We start from the raw sequence: 19831 nt of genomic DNA, 5'->3' as shown, positions 1-19831 counted from the left end.
GAATAAAATCGTATTCAGTAAGAAGAAATTTATCCAAGAAAAATTTGAATTTGAATAGAAACCCAACACATGGAGAATGGTTAATGTCTGATGGCACTGAGAAACAGCGATTAAATTCGCCATATACACATGTATCAAATCATCACGTTTTATACCTTAAACATACTCAATGCTATTCACCAAATATATCGCAATAAATCTGGGGGAAAAAACGATTAATTTTAAATATTTTTAAACCACAGTAACGTTTGTATACTGAAGTGTGAAAACGTGCTATATATTATAAAAAGGAAAATAAATGTGAAATACTATAAATTATAAAATTTCGTCTTAAATATTTTAATACCAGTTTAAATGGACCTACCTCCGTGCAATGATCAACATCTTGCAGTTTGCCCGCGTTTTCTGAACCTAAGAATGGAGGGAGGCTGGGGCTGAAGGCCATGAGATCTGCCTTGGGCGGCCCCTCCGCAGAGCACACCCTCTGCCGCCTCTGCTGCGAGTAAGACCAGCTCCCCACCGCGCTGGAGCACACCAGCGTGGGCTTCCCGGGCCCGCACGCGCCCTGGCTGGGCGGCGCCGAGCACCGCAGCGCCGTGTACAGCAGCAGCGTGAGCACCAACAGGCTGGACACCGCACAGATGGCGATGATCAGGTACACGTTCACATCCACCAGAGCGGCCTCCGCGCCAGCGGCGCCCGTCGACGCCCGCGAAGAGGCCTTGGGCGCCTGGCCGCTGTCCTCCAGCGACAGCAGCACGGTGGCCGTGGCCGTCAGCGCCGGCTCGCCGTGGTCCTTCACCAGCACCAGCAGGCGATGGCGCGGCGCGTCCGCCTCGTCCAGGGTGCGCGTCGTGCTGATCTCGCCCGTGTACAGCCCCACGCGGAACGGGCTGTGCGCGCCACCCGCCACCGGCTGCAGCTCGTACGACAGCCACGCGTTGTAGCCCGAGTCCGCGTCCACCGCGCGCACCTTCGCCACCACGTGGCCCGCGCCCACCGACCGAGCCACCAGCTGACTCAGCGCTCCCGCCCCGCTGCCCAGCCTAGGCAGCAGCACCGCGGGCACGTTGTCGTTCTCGTCCAGCACAAACACCTGCAGCGTCACGTTGCTGCCCAGAGGTGGCACGCCCGCGTCGCGTGCGCTCACCTGGAACTGCAGCAGCTCCAGCTCCTCGTGGTCCAGCGGCTGCAGCGCGTACACCTTGCCGCTCTCCGCGTGCACCGACACGTAGCTCGACAGCGCTCGCTCGCCCACCCGCCGCTCCACCAGCGAGTAGGACACCAGCGCGTTCTCCTGCGCGTCCGCGTCCCGCGCCGACACCGTGAAGATGTGGCAGCCGGGCGGGTTGTTCTCCCTCACGAACACCGTGTACTCGGGGTGCGCGAACGTGGGCGCGTTGTCGTTCACGTCGGCCACCTCCACGGACACGGTGGCTGTTACCGACAGGGAAGGCGAGCCCGCGTCCCGCGCGGTCACCACCACCTCATAGTTGGCCACAGTCTCGCGATCCAGGGCTCTGTCCAGAACCAGCGAATAGTAATTCTTGAAGGTGGACACCAGTTTGAAGGGGACCTGGGGCGTTAATGAGCAGGTCACCTGCCCATTGGCACCAGAATCTTGGTCAGACACATTAATCAAGATGATAACAGTGCCGGGCTGAGCATCTTCTGAGATAGGAAGCGACAGGGAAGTGACAGTCAACTCTGGAGCATTGTCATTAGCGTCCAAAACTTCCACAAGAACTGTACAGTGACCAGCCAGGGGTGGGAGGCCTTTATCGATCGCCTCTACTGGAATTTTGTAGGATTTACTTTCTTCAAAATCTATATGTCCTATTGCTATAATCTTCCCACTTAGGGAGTCTATGTAGAACTTAAATTTTATATCTGGAGAAACGTCACTAGAGAATGAGTAAATAATATCCCCATTCAAGCCTTCGTCTAAATCTGAGGCGTTAAGTTTAATTACAAACGTTGCATTGGGAACGTTTTCTGGTAATTTCACCGCATAGAGTGTTCTGTCGAAAGCTGGGGCGTTGTCATTGGCGTCCAGCACTTTGACGAGTAACTGAACTGTGCCAGTCAGCTCAGGCTTGCCTCTGTCAGTGGCCGTGAGCACTAAATGAAGTTCCGGAGATTCTTCCCTGTCTAAAGGTTTTCGTAATACAAGCCCCAGAGGCTTTACCTGTTGGTCGGTGGTTGGTACGTCCAGAGAGAAATACTCATTGGAACTCAGCCTGTAAGTCAACAGAGCGTTCTCCCCGATATCTGCATCGGAGGCGCCCTCTAGTGGAAACCGAGAGTCAAGCGGCCTGGATTCCGCGATAAACAGATTCCTTTGTGTTCCGGGGAACACGGGAGGATTGTCGTTAATGTCCTTCACCTCCACCTCCACGTGGAACACCTGCAGCGGCCGGTCCACGATCACCTCCAGGTGGATGCTGCACTCCACGCTCCGCCCGCACAGCTCCTCCCGGTCGATCCGAGAATTCACAAACAAAACGCCATTCTGCAGATTTACCTCCAGAAGGTCCCCGCGGCCTTTGGACGCCACCCGGAAAAGGCGCGGCACCAGCTCCGCCAGCTCCAGCCCCAGGTCCTGGGCGATGCGGCCCACGAAGGTGCCGTGTTTGGCCTCCTCCTGGACTGAGTAGTGGACCTGGCCGCTCCCGGTCTCCCAGGCTATGAGAATTATAAAAAGTAGCAGTAGATGCCTGTTCCCCGAGTCGCCTAGATTTGAGTACATTTCAAATTATTGGTATTTTATTCTAAACTGCGTAACTTGTCGCAAAACTTAGAGGAATCTTCTTATCCCTTCTTTATTATCCTGATAGGCTCGCCATTGTTCAACCTCCGGGTACTGAAACATAGTGGAGACTCTTTCCGATGTGAAAAGGGATGGCTTAGTTTTGTCTTGAATTAAGAGAATTTCATGGTAAAGAGCGACATCATGTGGCCCAAAAAGTAAGTACGAATTACAAAAATCAACTTTGTATTAATAAGGTGCAAAGTTTTATTTCAATCTCTGAATTTCTACAAATATTTGTTAAAGTGTAGGACAACATTTCTCATGCTGGCTGAAGGCATTCTTAGGATATTTCACTTCTGGATGTTTAGTGTGACCATAATTGTAGTTCTCAAGCCTTGAAAATATGTTTTTCCACAAAGTTTTAAAATAAAGATAACAATCCAAGTGACAAATAAAATTATGTTAGCAACCCTAAGTTTTAAAATCCTCTCTTCAGAGTCCAGTAAGCTCCATTTTCTTAGATTTCTGTTAAGGAAACTCCTGGTCTCTCTAGGGACCCAGGATCTCAAGAATCTAGTGGAAGAAAAACTTAGAAATGTTGTTTTTAGGAAGCAAGAAATATTAGCAACTAATTCATATACTTGTCTTAAGAAAGTACAATAAGGGAAGGTTTGGGGTATCTTTGAAAAGGAAGAATTTGTATTAAGTGCATTTTGCGAGGACGAAGTATTCTGAATTTCTCTTTTCATCAGAATTTACGTGTTCTGTTTCAGGATTTCATGGTTCTTATATCTTTTTTCCTTTCATTCTTTCTAAGCCTCATGTTTTATGAATATCCACCTGTTTTTACAATCTCCAACATGATTTAGATTATTTCATCAGCTAAATGTTGGTACTCAACTGTCCTTTAATTAAAGCAGTCCTTTAATCAAGCTTGGGGTGTTTTATCCTTTTTAGTTCTACTTAACAGAGCAAGTTTTTTTTAATGTTTCACATCCAACTTCCCAACTGCAAATAAAATAATTAATGTCTGTATGCTATGGCTTTCCAAGTTTAATATCTGCCTAAATGAGTTTTAAATAATGCTGCTATCCTGAATTATTGCAATAGCTTCTTATTGCATCATCTTGTCACAACTCCATTTATCCTTCTCTTAATCCTGGCAGTCATCTTCCTGAAAAACACCTTTTATTCCTATGGATTTACTCTTTTTGATAGCTGTCAAATGATGTGAGAGGTGAGTCAAAATTTCTTAGTCAAGTACTCAAATTACCCAAGAGATTTGTCTCATATTACTTTTCCTGCTTTATCTCATACTCTTTCCTATGGGAACTATATGTTTTAACCAAAACAGACTTCCCTGTGTCCAGGCACATTTGGGGTTTTCTGTGTACTTTACTTAAGTTCCTCTGTTGCCAAGAATACCGGTTATACTCAATATTCTCCCAAAGGAAACTTTTCCATTTAAAAACCACTAAAATGTCAAAACTCTTGAAGGACTCCTTCAACAAGGGAAATAGGTGGATATTTCTGTTCAATACAATCACAGTGATTTACATCTCTTGTATCTCTTATAATATTCTGCCTCTAAGATGGTTATATTTATGTATGACAGATATCTTTATTTTTCTATAAACTTCTTGAAGCCAGGGGCTGGGTCTTGTTAATTCAATCATTCTTGACACAGCATCATGTCCTTAGAGACCATCCTAGAATATTTTCTAAATGTTTACTCAAGAGTGATGCCTATGGTTCTTCTCTATTTCCTAAGAAAGCATACTATTTTTATGGTTGTTAGATATCACTATTTATACAAATGACGCTCTTTATTGATTATACAACAATAGTCTATTTGTCACTTTTAAGTATGTGTTTAAAAACTATTGTGTGGGGCTTCCCTGGTGGCGCAGTGGTTAAGAATCCGCCTGCCAATTCAGGGTACACGAGTTCAAGCCCTGGTCCGGGAAGATTCCACATTCCGCGGAGCAACTAAGCCTGTGCTGGCGCAGTGGTTAAGAATCCGCCTGCCAATTCAGGGTACACGGGTTCAAGCCCTGGTCCGGGAAGATTCCACATTCCGCGGAGCAACTAAGCCTGTGCACCACAACTACTGAAGCCCGCGCGCCTGGAGCCTGTGCTCCGCAACAAGAGAAGCCACCGCAGTGAGAAGCCCGCGCGCTGCAATGAAGAGTAGCCCCCGTTCGCCTCAATTAGAGAAAGCCCGCGTGCAGCAACGAAGACCCAACGCCACCAAAAAAAAACGAAAACAAAACTATTGTGTGCTTACTTATTTTTAAAAATCAGAAACGCTACCAATGGTTTCCACCATTTCAAAAATAGAAAATGAAAATATTGGGGAGCACAAACCCCAGTTCAGTCCTCTGATGGACCCTGGACAACTTGTAAATGTAGGAAAATATGCCATTCCAGTTTAAGGTAGTCTAATACTTCCTAGGAAAACATGGACAACACAAAAAGTTAAAATCACCTTCAGCAAAGCACCAAAGGCTCAGCAGCTTAAATGTATTTTTTAAATCCAAAATGCTTTTCCACTGCCAAAATCTTAATTCAATTTTCAACATAGAAAAAATGGATCAAAATTTTCTTCAATGGCATTCAAAATGTTAGAGACATCTTGGATTAATTAAAATACATCTTAAATTAATTATTTATAGGGAGGCCATAAATAGCCTTTACATAAAATAAAAATAATATAGAAGCCATAATGATGACCTTCTGACATTTTAGATTTTCCTATTCCTCTTCAGAATATTAATAGCCAAATTGATCAAGCTCTTACTATTTAGCTAATACTATCATAAGCACTTTATAAGTATCAACTTACTAAGTACTTCAGCATTTACCTGTGATAGGTATTACTATTTATCATCCCAGCTTTACAGGTGGAAAACTGAAAAATGAGAGGTTAAGCAAGGCTGCACAGAACAAAATTGGTAGGGGGGAATTTAGGCAAGGAAGGATGGCTTCAAAACTCACAACAATAAACACTATTCTCTGCTTCCTGCATGTAAAGAAACAGTGAAGAGTTTAAATCATAATACAGAGTGAATAATGAAAGCATTAAATTAGAAGAAATAGTTCTATGAAAGGAACCCACCAAATAAAAATCAAACATAAATAAGTGATTTGCAGTGTGTGAGAGTTCAATGCAGATTTTACATGAATGTACTTGGTCAAAGTTCACATTCTGTTGAATTACTATTTGTCTGATATTTGAATCCCTGATAAGCTGAGCAATAACCATGGGTGTCACATGGTAGTTGTAAGAGTGTGAAATTTCCCCATTCACTTCTTCAACCCAATCAGAAGTATTCAGTCTGATAACTAATACTATGTACTTTGTCTCTAAATGGTTTAAAAGGCCAACAGTAAATAAGCACTACAGACTCTTGGACTCTTGGAATCACCGGGCCCCAAAAGGAATCTAGATTAAGATATGATGAAAAGGGCCCTTAAACAAAGTGGATAACTTGAAAGTGTTGGTGAAACAGAAGCATTAAAACAAAAAAAAGGAAGAAGGAAAGAAAGGAAGGAAGAAGGAAGCTGAAAGGATAAAAGTGTAATAAAGTGACGTTGAAATGTCAATATATTATTAAAAAATGAGTAACTGTGAAATAACCCTCCTGAAGTTCAAATGGAAAGTAATGAAAGCTCTACAACATTAATAAGAAAAAAAATATTACCAATGCAAATTTCTAAATGCATCACAAATGAATGTATCCAATGAAATTTTGAGTTTCAAGACAAAAATCTTGAGGTGTAGAATGATATTAATAACGTCTGATTCCACTTTAAGTCAACATTAATAAACCAAAGAGATCATAATGATTGACAAAAAGGAAAAGACGTATATAATGTAAAATTATTCAAATTTTTCAAAAAAAGAGAGTGTAAATATAAACCGAACGAAAACAATTATAACATTTCAAAATAAATATTAACTGGTAATTATGAAAATTCAGACTTACTTTGGAAAGCCGATCACCATTTAAATCCTGAAGCTCGCCCATATCCACCACTACTGGACAAGCTGGAAGGCTGGGGCTGAAGGCCATGAGGTCGGCCTTGGGCGGCCCCTCCCCAGAGCACACCCTCTGCCGCCTCTGCTGCGAGTAAGACCAGCTCCCCACCGCGCTGGAGCACACCAGCGTGGGCTTCCCGGGCCCGCACGCGCCCTCGCTGGGCGGCGCCGAGCACCGCAGCGCCGTGTACAGCAGCAGCGTGAGCACCAACAGGCTGGACACCGCGCAGATGGCGATGATCAGGTACACGTTCACATCCACCAGAGCGGCCTCCGCGCCAGCGGCGCCCGTCGACGCCCGCGAAGAGGCCTTGGGCGCCTGGCCGCTGTCCTCCAGCGACAGCAGCACGGTGGCCGTGGCCGTCAGCGCCGGCTCGCCGTGGTCCTTCACCAGCACCAGCAGGCGATGGCGCGGCGCGTCCGCCTCGTCCAGGGCGCGCGTCGTGCTGATCTCGCCCGTGTACAGCCCCACGCGGAACGGGCTGTGCGCGCCACCCGCCACCGGCTGCAGCTCGTACGACAGCCACGCGTTGTAGCCCGAGTCCGCGTCCACCGCGCGCACCTTCGCCACCACGTGGCCCGCGCCCACCGACCGAGCCACCAGCTGGCTCAGCGCTCCCGCCCCGCCGCCCGGCCTGGGCAGCAGCACCGCGGGCGCGTTGTCGTTCTCGTCCAGCACGAACACCTGCAGCGTCACGTTGCTGCCCAGAGGCGGCACGCCCGCGTCGCGTGCGCTCACCTGGAACTGCAGCAGCTCCAGCTCCTCGTGGTCCAGCGGCTGCAGCGCGTACACCTTGCCGCTCTCCGCGTGCACCGACACGTAGCTCGACAGCGCTCGCTCGCCCACCCGCCGCTCCACCAGCGAGTAGGACACCAGCGCGTTCTCCTGAGCGTCCGCGTCCCGCGCCGACACCGTGAAGATGTGGCAGCCGGGCGGGTTGTTCTCCCTCACGAACACCGTGTACTCGGGGTGCGCGAACGCGGGCGCGTTGTCGTTCACGTCGGCCACCTCCACGGACACGCTGGCTGTGGCCGACAGAGAAGGCGAGCCCCCGTCCCTCGCAGTCACCACCACCTCATAGTTCGACACACTCTCGCGATCCAAGGCGCTGTCCAGAACCAATGAATAGTAATTCTTGAAGGTGGACACCAGTTTGAAGGGAACATGGGGCGTCAGAGAGCAGGTCACCTGCCCGTTGGCACCTGAGTCGAGATCGGACACGCTAATTAGGGCAATGACAGTGCCGAAATGAGCGTCCTCTCGGACAGGCAAGGATAAGGAAGTCAGTGCAATCTGAGGGACATTATCATTTTTATCCAAAACTTTCACCAAGATGGTGCAATGACCAGTCATGGGTGGGTGGCCTTTGTCTGTCGCATCAATACGGATTTTGTATAAATTTATATTTTCAAAATCTAAATTCCCTTGAATTACTATTTCTCCAGTATTTGGATCTATTCTAAACTGGTTACTAACCATGGATGGAACAAGACTACTAAAAGAGTATGAAAACTCCCCATTAGCTCCTTCATCCCTATCAGAAGCATTCAGTCTCATAACTATTGTTCCGTTATCTGAGTTTTCAAATATTTTTGCTTCATACTCTGACTGTCCAAAACTGGGAGCATTGTCATTCACATCCAGTACGGTGACCAGCAGCTGAACAGTGGCAGTGAGCTCAGGTTTGCCTTGGTCAGTGGCCATGAGGAATAAGTTATGTTCGGGCGCTTCCTCTCTGTCCAACGATTTCCTTAACACGAGCCCAATTTGTGTACTGTCATCACTGTTTGTTTTCACATCTAACGCGAAGTTTTCGTTGGAACTGAGCTTGTAGGTTAAGACAGAATTTGAGCCCACATCTGCATCCGACGCGCCCTCTAGTGGAAACAACGAATCTGGCAGCCTAGATTCGTAAATCAACACTCTTTGTTCCTTTACCGGGAACACAGGCGGGTTGTCGTTAATGTCCTTCACCTCCACCTCCACGTGGAACACCTGCAGCGGCCGGTTCACGATCACCTCCAGGTGGATGCTGCACTCCAAGCTCCGCCCGCACAGCTCCTCCCGGTCGATCCGAGAATTCACAAACAAAATGCCATTCTGCAGATTCACCTCCAGAAGGTCCCCGCGGCCTTTGGACGCCACCCGGAACAGGCGCGGCACCAGCTCCGTCAGCTCCAGCCCCAGGTCCTGGGCGATGAGGCCCACGAAGGTGCCGTGTTTGGCCTCCTCTGGGACGGAGTAGCGGACCTGGCCGCTCCCCTCCTCCCAGGCTGCAAGGAGCAGAAGCGAGAGAAGCAAACACCGGGATCTCAGTCGGCCTTCAGGTGTAATAAGCATTTCAAATACTTGCTGGTTTAGTTCCATCAGGAAATCTTGTCTAGGCATTAAGATGAAATATTGTATGATCCCGAGTCTGTTAATTCAGTTCTTCTGCGCCTGCCATCATTCAACACTCGTGGAAGGATGCAGTAACGGGAGCAATGGACTTGAATAACAGCTAGTGTAACTTCACGGTAGACAGCGACATCATGCGGCTCGAAAGGGTAAGTAATGACTTCACAACGAAGCTACGCTATAGTTCTTGAAATTAAAGATATAGATATTTATATTACATATATATGTTTTGCCTTATTTTAATAGTAAATCTCCTCATGTTTGTAATTTGAAGGGTCAGTTTATCTCGTCTGTTTTCTTTTATTAGTTTAGAGTAGGGTAAGGGTTCAAAATACTCATAGTGAAACAACTTTCCTCCCAATAAAGGAAAAACTGTATCAGCCATTTTAGAAAGCTTAAGTGTGATATGAACCAGGCTTGGGAATTAGAAGTGCAAACTATCCTACATATTTGCATAGAGAAGAAACATGTGCATGTATTTCTGTCACAGAATATACTATTATATTTTGAGAAAAGAGTGTAATTTTAAATTAGCAAGTTTTACCCAAATTTTAAAAACCTTATAGATTATCAAAGTCCATTCTTTCTTTGTTGAGTGAACATCAACTACTCCTAATAATATTTTTTAATTTAATAATGGAGGCTGAAAATTTTAGCACATATTCTTTACAACATTTCTTAATTTCTCTGCAGCTTATATTAGTCCTCCCCCTCAAAATATTTTCCTTCTTGTGGAATTTCTACTTATACTTCTCCATCTTGTGGAATTTCTACCTATTGTGCTTTGCTGCTCTGATCCTTCCGCTGCTCCTAAATGACCGTATCCTTTTCTTTCTACCTCAACCTCTTATATGCTTTTATTTGTGTTCTCATCCCCTTCCAACATTTCAGACAAGACTTCTATTGAAGGTATTCCCAAACTCACATCTTCCTCCCCCTTTTCAATGGTTATAATTGTCATTTTTAGCCATACATGCTGATGACTCCTAGAAAATAATTTGATTACAATTTAAAGATTATGAAGATAAATCATTAATACCCCCCAAATTCAAACCCTTAAATTCACCTTTTATTTAATGGCATGAACATTCTACATGTCACCTATATCAATTTTTTATTACTCCATCTCCCTTACCTGCCCTATTCAAAGTTGGCCTATAGTCCATCTGTCCATCTGTCTTTTCACATACCACCATATTTATCTTCATGGGTACAGCTTTTATTGGATTGCACTAAACAAATAAATCCCAAGATGTTAGAATCATTTCTATGTGACCTGAGATATGATCACAAGCCAAGTGTTATTTTCACTTGGCAGTGTTATTTTCAACTACTCTCCAATATTCTATTTTGCAGACAACATAGATCACTTGCTTTCCTTCTTCCGCAATACAACCTTTGTTCAATTTTTTAAAAATTACCTCCATCTTTACCTGTAAAAATGCTCTACTCATATCAAAGTCATGCCAAAATATCATCTTACCATGAATTCATCCTTAATGTCATCAACTGTAGGTAATTAAACTCTTTCTCAAAAGGAGACAATGAAAGTTATTAAAAAGAATTTTCAAACGGACACTTGCCAACACTCACCCTTCTGCACAATTCTGATATACTTGTAAAATCCTCACAGACAACTGTAATACAAAGTACCCCCCAACATGAGAACATTTTACATAACTTACATGACAATATCTTAAAATAACTAACCTAGATCTATCCTCATAAGTAGTAGTCCTTATCGCTTTCTATTACACTTATTTTGAGTAAACAAAGAGTTCATTTGACAACCAATAATAAGCCCCCAAATAAAGGTTCCTTTGCTTACAGGAAGAAAGGCCTTGACAAAAGATATATTGGGGGCTTCCCTGGTGGTGCAGTGGTTGAGAGTCCACCTGCCGCTGCAGGGGACACGGGTTCGTGCCCCGGTCCGGGAAGATCCCACATGCGGCGGAAAGGCTGGGCCCGTGAGCCATGGCCACTGGGCCTGCCCGTCCGGAGCCTGTGCTCTGCAGCGGGAGAGGCCACAACGGTGAGAGGCCCGCGTACTGGGAAAAAAAAAAAAAGATATATTGGCCTACAGTCTTGTTAGTTGAAGGTTTTCTACAGTGGTTAAGGTATTTCATAAATTGCTGCCCTAAGTGAAGAATCTCTTTGAATATCAACTTTTAAATTAGTTAATTAAAGTATCAAATCTGTCTTTCCATTGAAGTTCCTAGCAATTTCCAGAAGGTTGGTAATATAGTCCAATTAACTGGAACAGTTGCAATAATTCTATTTATTGGCTCCAAGTAGAAAATTATACAATGTTACTGAAATCATATATGCAATTTCCTTTTCATTGGAAAAGGAAAATACTGGTCTCCTTATAAGAAACATCTTATATTTTTGTTTATTTATTTACTCAAACAGTTCATCTAGTCAAGGGAGAAGATTGTGTGAGAAAAAAGTTTAGTCAATCCGTGAACATCTTCCTCGCCCAGCAAAGAAAATTCTCAGTTATAAATAAAAAGTTTATATTTCAAAACTAAATTAACTTGATTTATTTAACTTGATTTTTAAAAAGCTGACAACTGTTACCTACAAATTTACACAGTGGTGAGAATGCCCTCTCCATTTATAGGACTCCCCCAAAGTAATGAGGTATTAGAAATGTTTAAATAGTATGATACAAGTGTACTTATAAAATTAAATACATGTGACAATGCAAGAAATAGGAAAGCAATAAAAAGGGGAATTGACATTTTGTCATGAAATGTGGAATATTTATTCCTGGCTAAACCCATATTGTTTTTTAAAGAAGTGTAGAAAAACAGTTCTCTGTATTTGAGATGGAGAGCACTCTTGCCTATAGTAGATAAAATGTATGGCTTTGTTGTAAAAATGGTATTCGTAAACAACAAACTCAGGGGGGTGGTTATATTATAGTACAGTTTTTTAAAATCTAAAAACAAAAGGCAACAATAAATACAAACGTTTTCTAACTCAAAAATGTTAAGATTTTCCCAACTGTGAGAATTCATGATTATTTCTCACCAATATAATAATTTGTGTATTGGAAAAGAAAAAGTAAGATAGAGAAAAACTAATCATTGTTCCACTAAATGTTGATGTTAGAGGTGGGGAATTATGACATATCTGCAAAATGGGACAACATGGGCTGGAAAAAAGAATGAAAAAACTCCTTAAGTAATATGTCATGATAGACAAATTATATTAAATGAAGGGGGAAGGAAAATCAACACAAATATTATGTCTTAAAATGGGAGACGGGAGTTTATTAGTATATGAAAAATTCTCTAGAAGAATAGCCAAGAAATTGGAAAGTTTGAAATATTCAGCAGGTATATTAAGTGGTTTGATATTGGAGGTAGAATGGAAACATTTTAAAACATTTTAAATCATGTAAATGTATTTTGTATTCAAAAATGAATAAAATGAAGCCACTAGAGCTAAAAAGTTTTAATTATAAATATCAAATTCACCATTAGTATGCCAAGGCCAACCATTTAAACAGACTTGAAAGAGTCATTCAATGCACAAATATTACTGAAAAACTTAATTCAATATGTGTAATAAAAATACTCAAATAACGGATAGTATATGGAGAACAAAAAAGGCAAATTGACACGATGATGTTAAATATTTCTATGTAGTTACAACATGGGGCTTTGACAATAAATAATAATGCCAAGTATGTATCTTACAAGTATCTTACTACAACACTAATATTTGAAAATTGAAACGTTCAACTAAAAATTTCAGTCTGCAAATGCTTTCTATGGTCCACAGAAAACTAGTCCATTAACTCAAACTTTTAAAACCTTATAAAAAGGGGATTGTTACTGAAATAAACACTATAGTGCAAAACAATTTTCTCAAACAAAGTAAATTTTAAGCGTAACTATAAGTAAATGAATTAGTACCAAGAGAATTTATATCTAAAAGGATACAATAATTACTTATAAAGCCATAATTTAAAATAAAAAGAGAAGATAGAGGATAATATTAAATATTTCATATTAAAGACATGACGAAAAATTGCTGTAAGAGTTTTGAGACTCACGGTGTCCGTAGAAATGGGACCCTGAGGCAGGCTGGGGCTGAAGGCCATGAGATCTTCCTTGGGCGGCCCTTCCCCAGAGCACACCCTCTGCCGCCTCTGCTGCGAGTAAGACCAGCTCCCCACCGCGCTGGGGCACACCAGCGTGGGCTTCCCGGGCCCGCACGCGCCCTCGCTGGGCGGCGCCGAGCACCGCAGCGCCGTGTACAGCAGCAGCGTGAGCATCAACAGGCTGGACACCACGCAGATGGCGATGATCAGGTACACGTTCACATCCACCAGAGCGGCCTCCGCGCCAGCGGGCCCGTCGACGCCCGCGAAGAGGCCTTGGGCGCCTGGCCGCTGTCCTCCAGCGACAGCAGCACGGTGGCCGTGGCCGTCAGCGCCGGCTCGCCGTGGTCCTTCACCAGCACTAGCAGGCGATGGCGCGACGCGTCCGCCTCGTCCAGCGCGCGAGTCGTGTTGATCTCGCCCGTGTACAGCCCCACGCGGAACGGGCTGCGCGCGCCACCCACCGCCGGCTGCAGCTCGTACGACAGCCACGCGTTGTAGCCCGAGTCCGCGTCCACCGCGCGCACCTTCGCCACCACGTGGCCCGCGCCCACCGACCGAGCCACCAGCTGGCTCAGCGCGCCCGCCCCGCCGCCCGGCCCGGATAGCAGCAACGCGGGCGCGTTGTCGTTCTCGTCCAGCACGAACACCTGCAGCGTCACGTTGCTGCCCAGAGGTGGCACGCCCGCGTCGCGCGCGCTCACCTGGAACTGCAGCAGCTCCAGCTCCTCGTGGTCCAGCGGCTGCAGCGCATACACCTTGCCGCTCTCCGCGTGCACCGACACGTAGCTCGACAGCGCTCGCTCGCCCACCCTCCGCTCCACCAGCGAGTAGGACACCAGCGCGTTCTCCTGAGCGTCCGCGTCCCGCGCCGACACCGTGAAGATGTGGCAGCCGGGCGGGTTGTTCTTCACGAACACCGTGTACTCGGGGTGCGCGAACGCGGGCGCGTTGTCGTTCATGTCGGCCACCTCCACGGACACGCTGGCTGTGGCCGACAGGGAAGGCGAGCCCCCGTCCCTCGCGGTCACCACCACCTCATAGTTCGCCATACTCTCGCGATCCAAGGCGCTATGTAGAACCAATGAATAGTAATTCTTGAAGGTGCACACCAGCTTGAAGGGGACATGAGGCATCAGGGTGCAAGTCACCTGCCCATCGGCACCGGAGTCGTGGTCTGACAGACTGATCAGGGCGATGACAGTGCCCAGTGGGGCGTCCTCTTGCACAGGCAGAGATAAGGAGGTTATGACCATCTCTGGGCTATTATCATTCTCATCCAGGATTTTCACTATTACTTTGCAGTGTCAGTTAATGGGAATGGACTTTTATCAACGGCATCAATATTAATTTCATATAAATTACAGTCTTCATAATCCAGTTTTCTTTCCCTGAACTGTTATTTCCCCACTATTAGATTGATCGCAAATTTAGATGTTACGTTGTCAAGAACAAGATTACTAAAGAGGTACACTATTTCCTTATTAATGCCCTCACCTGCATCTGAGGCATTCAGTTTAATAACTAATATCCCGTTCGGTGCATTTTCCAGTATTCTGACATTATAAATTGATTTATCAAATTCCGAGGCATCATCATTCGCATCCAATACATTGATCAATGACTGAACTGTACCTGTTAGTTCAGGTTTTCTTCCATCAATTGCAATCAGCAATAAACGATGTTCTTGAGTTTCTTCCCTACCTACTGGTTTCTTCAAAACTAGCTCTAAAAAGTTTGTTTCCTCTTCATTTGTTTTAACATCCAAGTCAAAATATTCATTAGCTTGTAACTTGTACCTCTAGCGGAAACCTAGAATCCGCTATTCTTTTTTTTTTTTTTCCCCCGGTACTCAGGCCTCTCACTGTTGTGGCCTCTCCCGTTGCGGAGCACAGGCTCCGGACGCGCAGGCTCAGCGGCCATGGCTCACAGGCCCAGCCGCTCCGCGGCATGTGGTATCTTCCTGGACCAGGGCACGAACCCGTGTCCCCTGCATCGGCAGGCGGACTCTCAACCACTGCGCCACCAGGGAAGCCCGAATCCGCTATTCTTGATTCTAAAATAGTGTTTGTTTTTGTCGCAAGAACCTTGGGGGGTTGTCATTAATGTCCTTCACCTCCACCTCCCCATGGAACACCTGCAGCGGCCGGTCCACGATCACCTCCAGGTGGATGCTGCACTCCGCGCTCCGCCCGCACAGCTCTTCCCGATCGATCTGAGAATTCACAAACAAAATACCACTCTGCAGATTTACCTCCAGAAGGTCCCCGCGGCCTTTGGATGCCACCCGGAACAGACGCGGCACCAGCTCCGCCAGCTCCAGCCCCAAGTCCTGGGCGATGTGGCCCACGAAGATGCCTTGTTTGGCCTCCTCAGGGACCGACTAGTGCACCTGGCCACTGCCCGCCTCCCAGGCTGCGAGGAGCAGAAGCGAGAGCAGCAGGCGCCGGGATCCCGCACCTCTTCTCTGGGAATATACCATCGCAAATTCGTTGCAATATTCAAATGTCTATTGCACTACCATATAGCTTTTGGAAACTTAACTCCCAATTTGATATAATTTTGTATTTGCTCACCTTTTGAGCTTCAGCAGTGTGAAAAAAAATGGAGTGGCTTTTTTCCTTTCTAAGGAAAATAAGCTCTCTGTATTCCTTTGTTGCTAAAAACAAACAAACCAAAAAAACTTGCGGTGTCCAGAGCCATCATGTGGATGAAAGGGGAGTATTTTACTTTGTTCTGCTTTATTTACCTTACATTCGTTAAATATTTCCCAATTTCAATGACTCTTATGTATTATTTTCCCTACTCTAATCAAATATATCACTAAAATTTTAATAAAATATATCAACTTTAATTAAAATATTGCAAAATCAATACTACTGAAATTGTGACACCCAATCTTTACTAGAATGATTTGTATTGGTCTATTCTATTTAGGGTTTGTATAATCCCTGACTTTAAGAGTTTTAGATTTTTCATTTCTTTCCATATTTAAATATTACTTACTAAAATTATTGACTTTTTCTCTACTATTTTGATGCGATGTTTGTATACTAGTCTTTACGTTACTCATAAAACAAGTTTATATTCCTATTTGCAGTATTTAATATTGGCTTTTGTTGATATTATTTTCAAAGTAACTAAAACTATTTGAAAAGCATTCTTGTCTGAGATCCATTTCGAAGGCTGATTTTCAAATTACTGAAAATCCATTTCTTTCATTTTTCTCTATATTACCTACTTACTTTTAATGTTAACTCAAAAACTGTAATGTGGAAATGGCACTATTTGCAAATTAGATGCATCTAGACAGGCATTTCTTCAAGTTGCTATTACTGATAAATCATAACTGAGATCAATTGTGAATGTACATATATTTTTCATGAAAGAAATCAAAATCCTAATGTTGTTTGTGAGATACACTACTCCATAAAATTTTTGAGTTCCAGTAGAAATTAAAACATGGAAAGAAATCACATTATTTACCAGGTTAACTATGTGCTAATTTCATCTCTTTTTAATTATACAGTTTATTTGCTGTATGGACTTGGACTACACTTAAAAAATATGGCCAATATAAAATGGACCAATTTTTCCACTTAAAAAATATTTAGGGGCTTCCCTGGTGGCACAGTGGTTAAGAATCCGCCTGCCAATGCAGGAGACACGGGTTCGAGCCCTGGTCCAGGAAGATCCCACATGCTGCGGAGCAACTAAGCCCGTGCACCACAATTACTGAGCCTGCACTCTAGAGCCTGCGAGCCACAACTACTGAGCCCGTGTGCAACAAATACTGAAGCCCGCGCGCCTAGAGCCCATGCTCTTCAACAAGAGAGGCCACCGCAATGAGAAGCCCACGCACCGCAACGAAGAGTAGCCCCTGCTCGCCGCAACTAGAGAAAGCCCGCGTACAGCAATGAAGACCCAACGCAGCCAAAAATTTTAAATTTTTTAAAAAATTTAATATTCTACTTATGTATATACTCCCTAGAATTCCTTAAATGTTACAAAATCTTCCTTGCCTGTGAATAAAAGAGGGGCCAGAAGATCAATAATTCTATTACTTGATGCTTTACATGTAAAGCATAAACCTCAAATACATTTCTTTAATTTTGGTATAAGTGATAGGTATGACTGCAAGTATTATTTTTATGTCAATGTATAAAACAAATATGGAAAAATGGTACTATATAAACTAGCTTTGGGACTTCCCTGACAGTCCAGTGGTTAGGACTTGGCACTTTCACTGCTGTGGCCCTGGGTTCAATCCCTGGTTGCAGAACTAAGATCCCACAAGCCGGGCAGCATGGGGGTGGGATGGGGGGGTAAGTTTAGATTGAAAAGAAATGATTAATAGAAAATACAAAGTCAATTGAAATTAATTTGCTTCTCAGTATTCAAAACAGTAATTTAAAGACATAAGATAATATTAATAAATTTGTTTCTGATATAATCTTTAATAGTATGTTTATCATTCTCTTTAGTTTTTGAAAGATTTTTACTATCATTATTATCATGACTTTCCCCTTGGCATTCAGAACATCCAAACACTAAAGAAGTTAAACAGTAATCAGTTTTCAAGACAACTCACCTAACAGTTACTGATAATGATAATTTTAAAATATTTTAATATACAACGATAAAAAAGAAAATGATAATATGTGAGTTGAAAATATCATCAGTTAATGTTGATTCACCTTCTATTATGGAACCATGATTGATGTGAACCTACAAAACCAGGATAAATAAATTTACTTTTGAGAAAAGTAAATATTAAGTGCTTAAAATCCAACTGATGGTGTGGTATTAACAATACATGCATAGTAATTTACAGAATATTTTCAGTAAATATTTAAAACCTTAAAAAATATACTCAATGAAGAAAATGCCATCAATAGTATCATATGCTTTTTTGTTTGTAATTTTTGTCATGTAAATATGTACAGAAGAAAACCAGACTCTTGACATTTGAGCTCTCCTCAAATCTGTTAGATTATATAGTGTTTTAAAATTATCACCTGCATTTGTCTTTCATGGCTCAATTCTTTTTTTGGAGGTTACTTTTTCAACAAGTATAGACTCTCTAGTTGTAATTCCATAGAGGACTCCATAGGTAGAGAAGATTGTTTAAATCTTTTTCCAAACCATTCTTTCAATCGAATATTATAGATTACTTTATTACTGTATAGTTTCTAGAAGTTTTTCAGTTATATATAAGGCCCACTGCAAAACTAAGACTCCTTTCCTGACAATGAATTTCGATTAAGGAAAACAGATAGTATTTTGAGGTGCCTCTGCTTAATTTACTGGAAATCATTCAGGAAGATAGTACATGAGAAATTTTAATTTTGCATTGGAGTCTAGATATCTTTCATTTCCTAAAAAACTCCAGAATAAAATTTTAATAATATATATTTCTCTGCTATGTGTAGAAAATTATATAGGTCTACACACTGTTGAGATATAACAGGTGAAGTTGAAGCAATCTTTTAAAGATTATAGACAGTTTATGCACTTGCATCAAATTTGACAAAAAATTAATTATATGTGGAAAATAATTTATCCTACAACCACACACTGTATGCATATGGTACATATCTTTACATTACTTTTATAATCGTTCAAACTCCCTACAAAATATTGTGCTAAAATGTTTATATTATATAGTCATTCTGAGAAAATCGGAGAGTAATTTTAAAGTACCTCTGAGGGAATAAGTAAGTTAAATTAAGCATAGCTTTTACTCACAATCCTATTGTCTTCATTATTCCCAGATGAGCTCATTTAATAATGGAAAGTGACAATGGAGCTAAGTTCAAGTACTTTTCGTTCTATTCTATGCATTCACATTAATATTTATGTGGTCTCAAGCAAATTTTTGTCTCCAGGCCACAATTTAGTCATCATTAAATTGAGAGGAATGACAATCTCTTAGGTCATATCCAGTTTTAAAATCCTAGGTCAAGATACAAAATTAATGCACAGAAATCTCTTGCATTCCTATACACTAATGATGAAAAATCTGAAAGAGAAATTATGGAAACACCCCCATTTACTACTGCAACAAAAGGAATAAAATACCTAGGAATAAACCTATCTATGGAAACAAAAGACCTGTATGCAGAAAACTATAAGACACTGATGAAAGAAATTAAAGATGATACCAACAGATGGAGAGATATACCATGTTCTTGGATTGGAAGAATCAATATTGTGAAAATGACTATACTACCCAATGCAATCCCTATCAAATTACCAGTGGCATTTTTTACGGAACTAGAACAAATCATCTTAAAATTTGTATGGGGACACAAAAGACCCCGAATAGCCAAAGCAGTCTTGAGGGAAAAAAACGGAGCTGGAGGAATCAGGCTCCCTGACTATACTACAAAGCTATGGTAATCAAGACAATATGGTACTGGCACAAAAACAGAAACATAGATCAATGGAACAAGATAGAAAGCCCAGAGATAAACCCACCCATCTGTGGTCAACTAATCTATGGCAAAGGAGGCAAGGATATAC

The 19831-nt window shown here is 42.9% G+C and overlaps 2 protein-coding genes across 6 annotated transcripts in view; both read right to left on the bottom strand.

Moving 5' to 3' along the window:
- The window catches only part of LOC137221762 (protocadherin alpha-C2), a 172225-nt gene that overhangs the window by 130079 nt on the left and 22315 nt on the right, over positions 1-19831 (bottom strand). Inside the window, exon 1 of one of the 5 annotated variants that reach the window (XM_067731962.1) lies at positions 6742-9313. The exons of 3 other annotated variants lie outside the window; for them this stretch is intronic. In XM_067731962.1, coding sequence (XP_067588063.1) covers positions 6742-9183 — 2442 coding nt within the window. In that variant the 5' untranslated portion in view covers positions 9184-9313. Of the gene's footprint in view, positions 1-364; positions 5826-6741; positions 9314-19831 lie in introns of those variants that run through there. One more of the 5 variants, XM_067731972.1, reaches the window with a different exon arrangement.
- Positions 12651-16644, bottom strand: LOC137221760 (protocadherin alpha-5-like). Its single transcript, XM_067731949.1, is given in 5 exon segments — positions 12651-13557; positions 13560-14615; positions 14618-15105; positions 15284-15374; positions 15377-16644. Coding segments are annotated over 5 exon segments (2454 nt in total). The 5' UTR covers positions 15789-16644; the 3' UTR covers positions 12651-13150.

Source organism: Pseudorca crassidens, chromosome 3 (assembly GCF_039906515.1).
Source record: "Pseudorca crassidens isolate mPseCra1 chromosome 3, mPseCra1.hap1, whole genome shotgun sequence".
Classification (NCBI taxonomy): domain Eukaryota; kingdom Metazoa; phylum Chordata; class Mammalia; order Artiodactyla; family Delphinidae; genus Pseudorca; species Pseudorca crassidens.
Note: the sequence above shows the minus strand (reverse complement) of the source record. Positions and strands in the feature narration are given on the sequence as shown.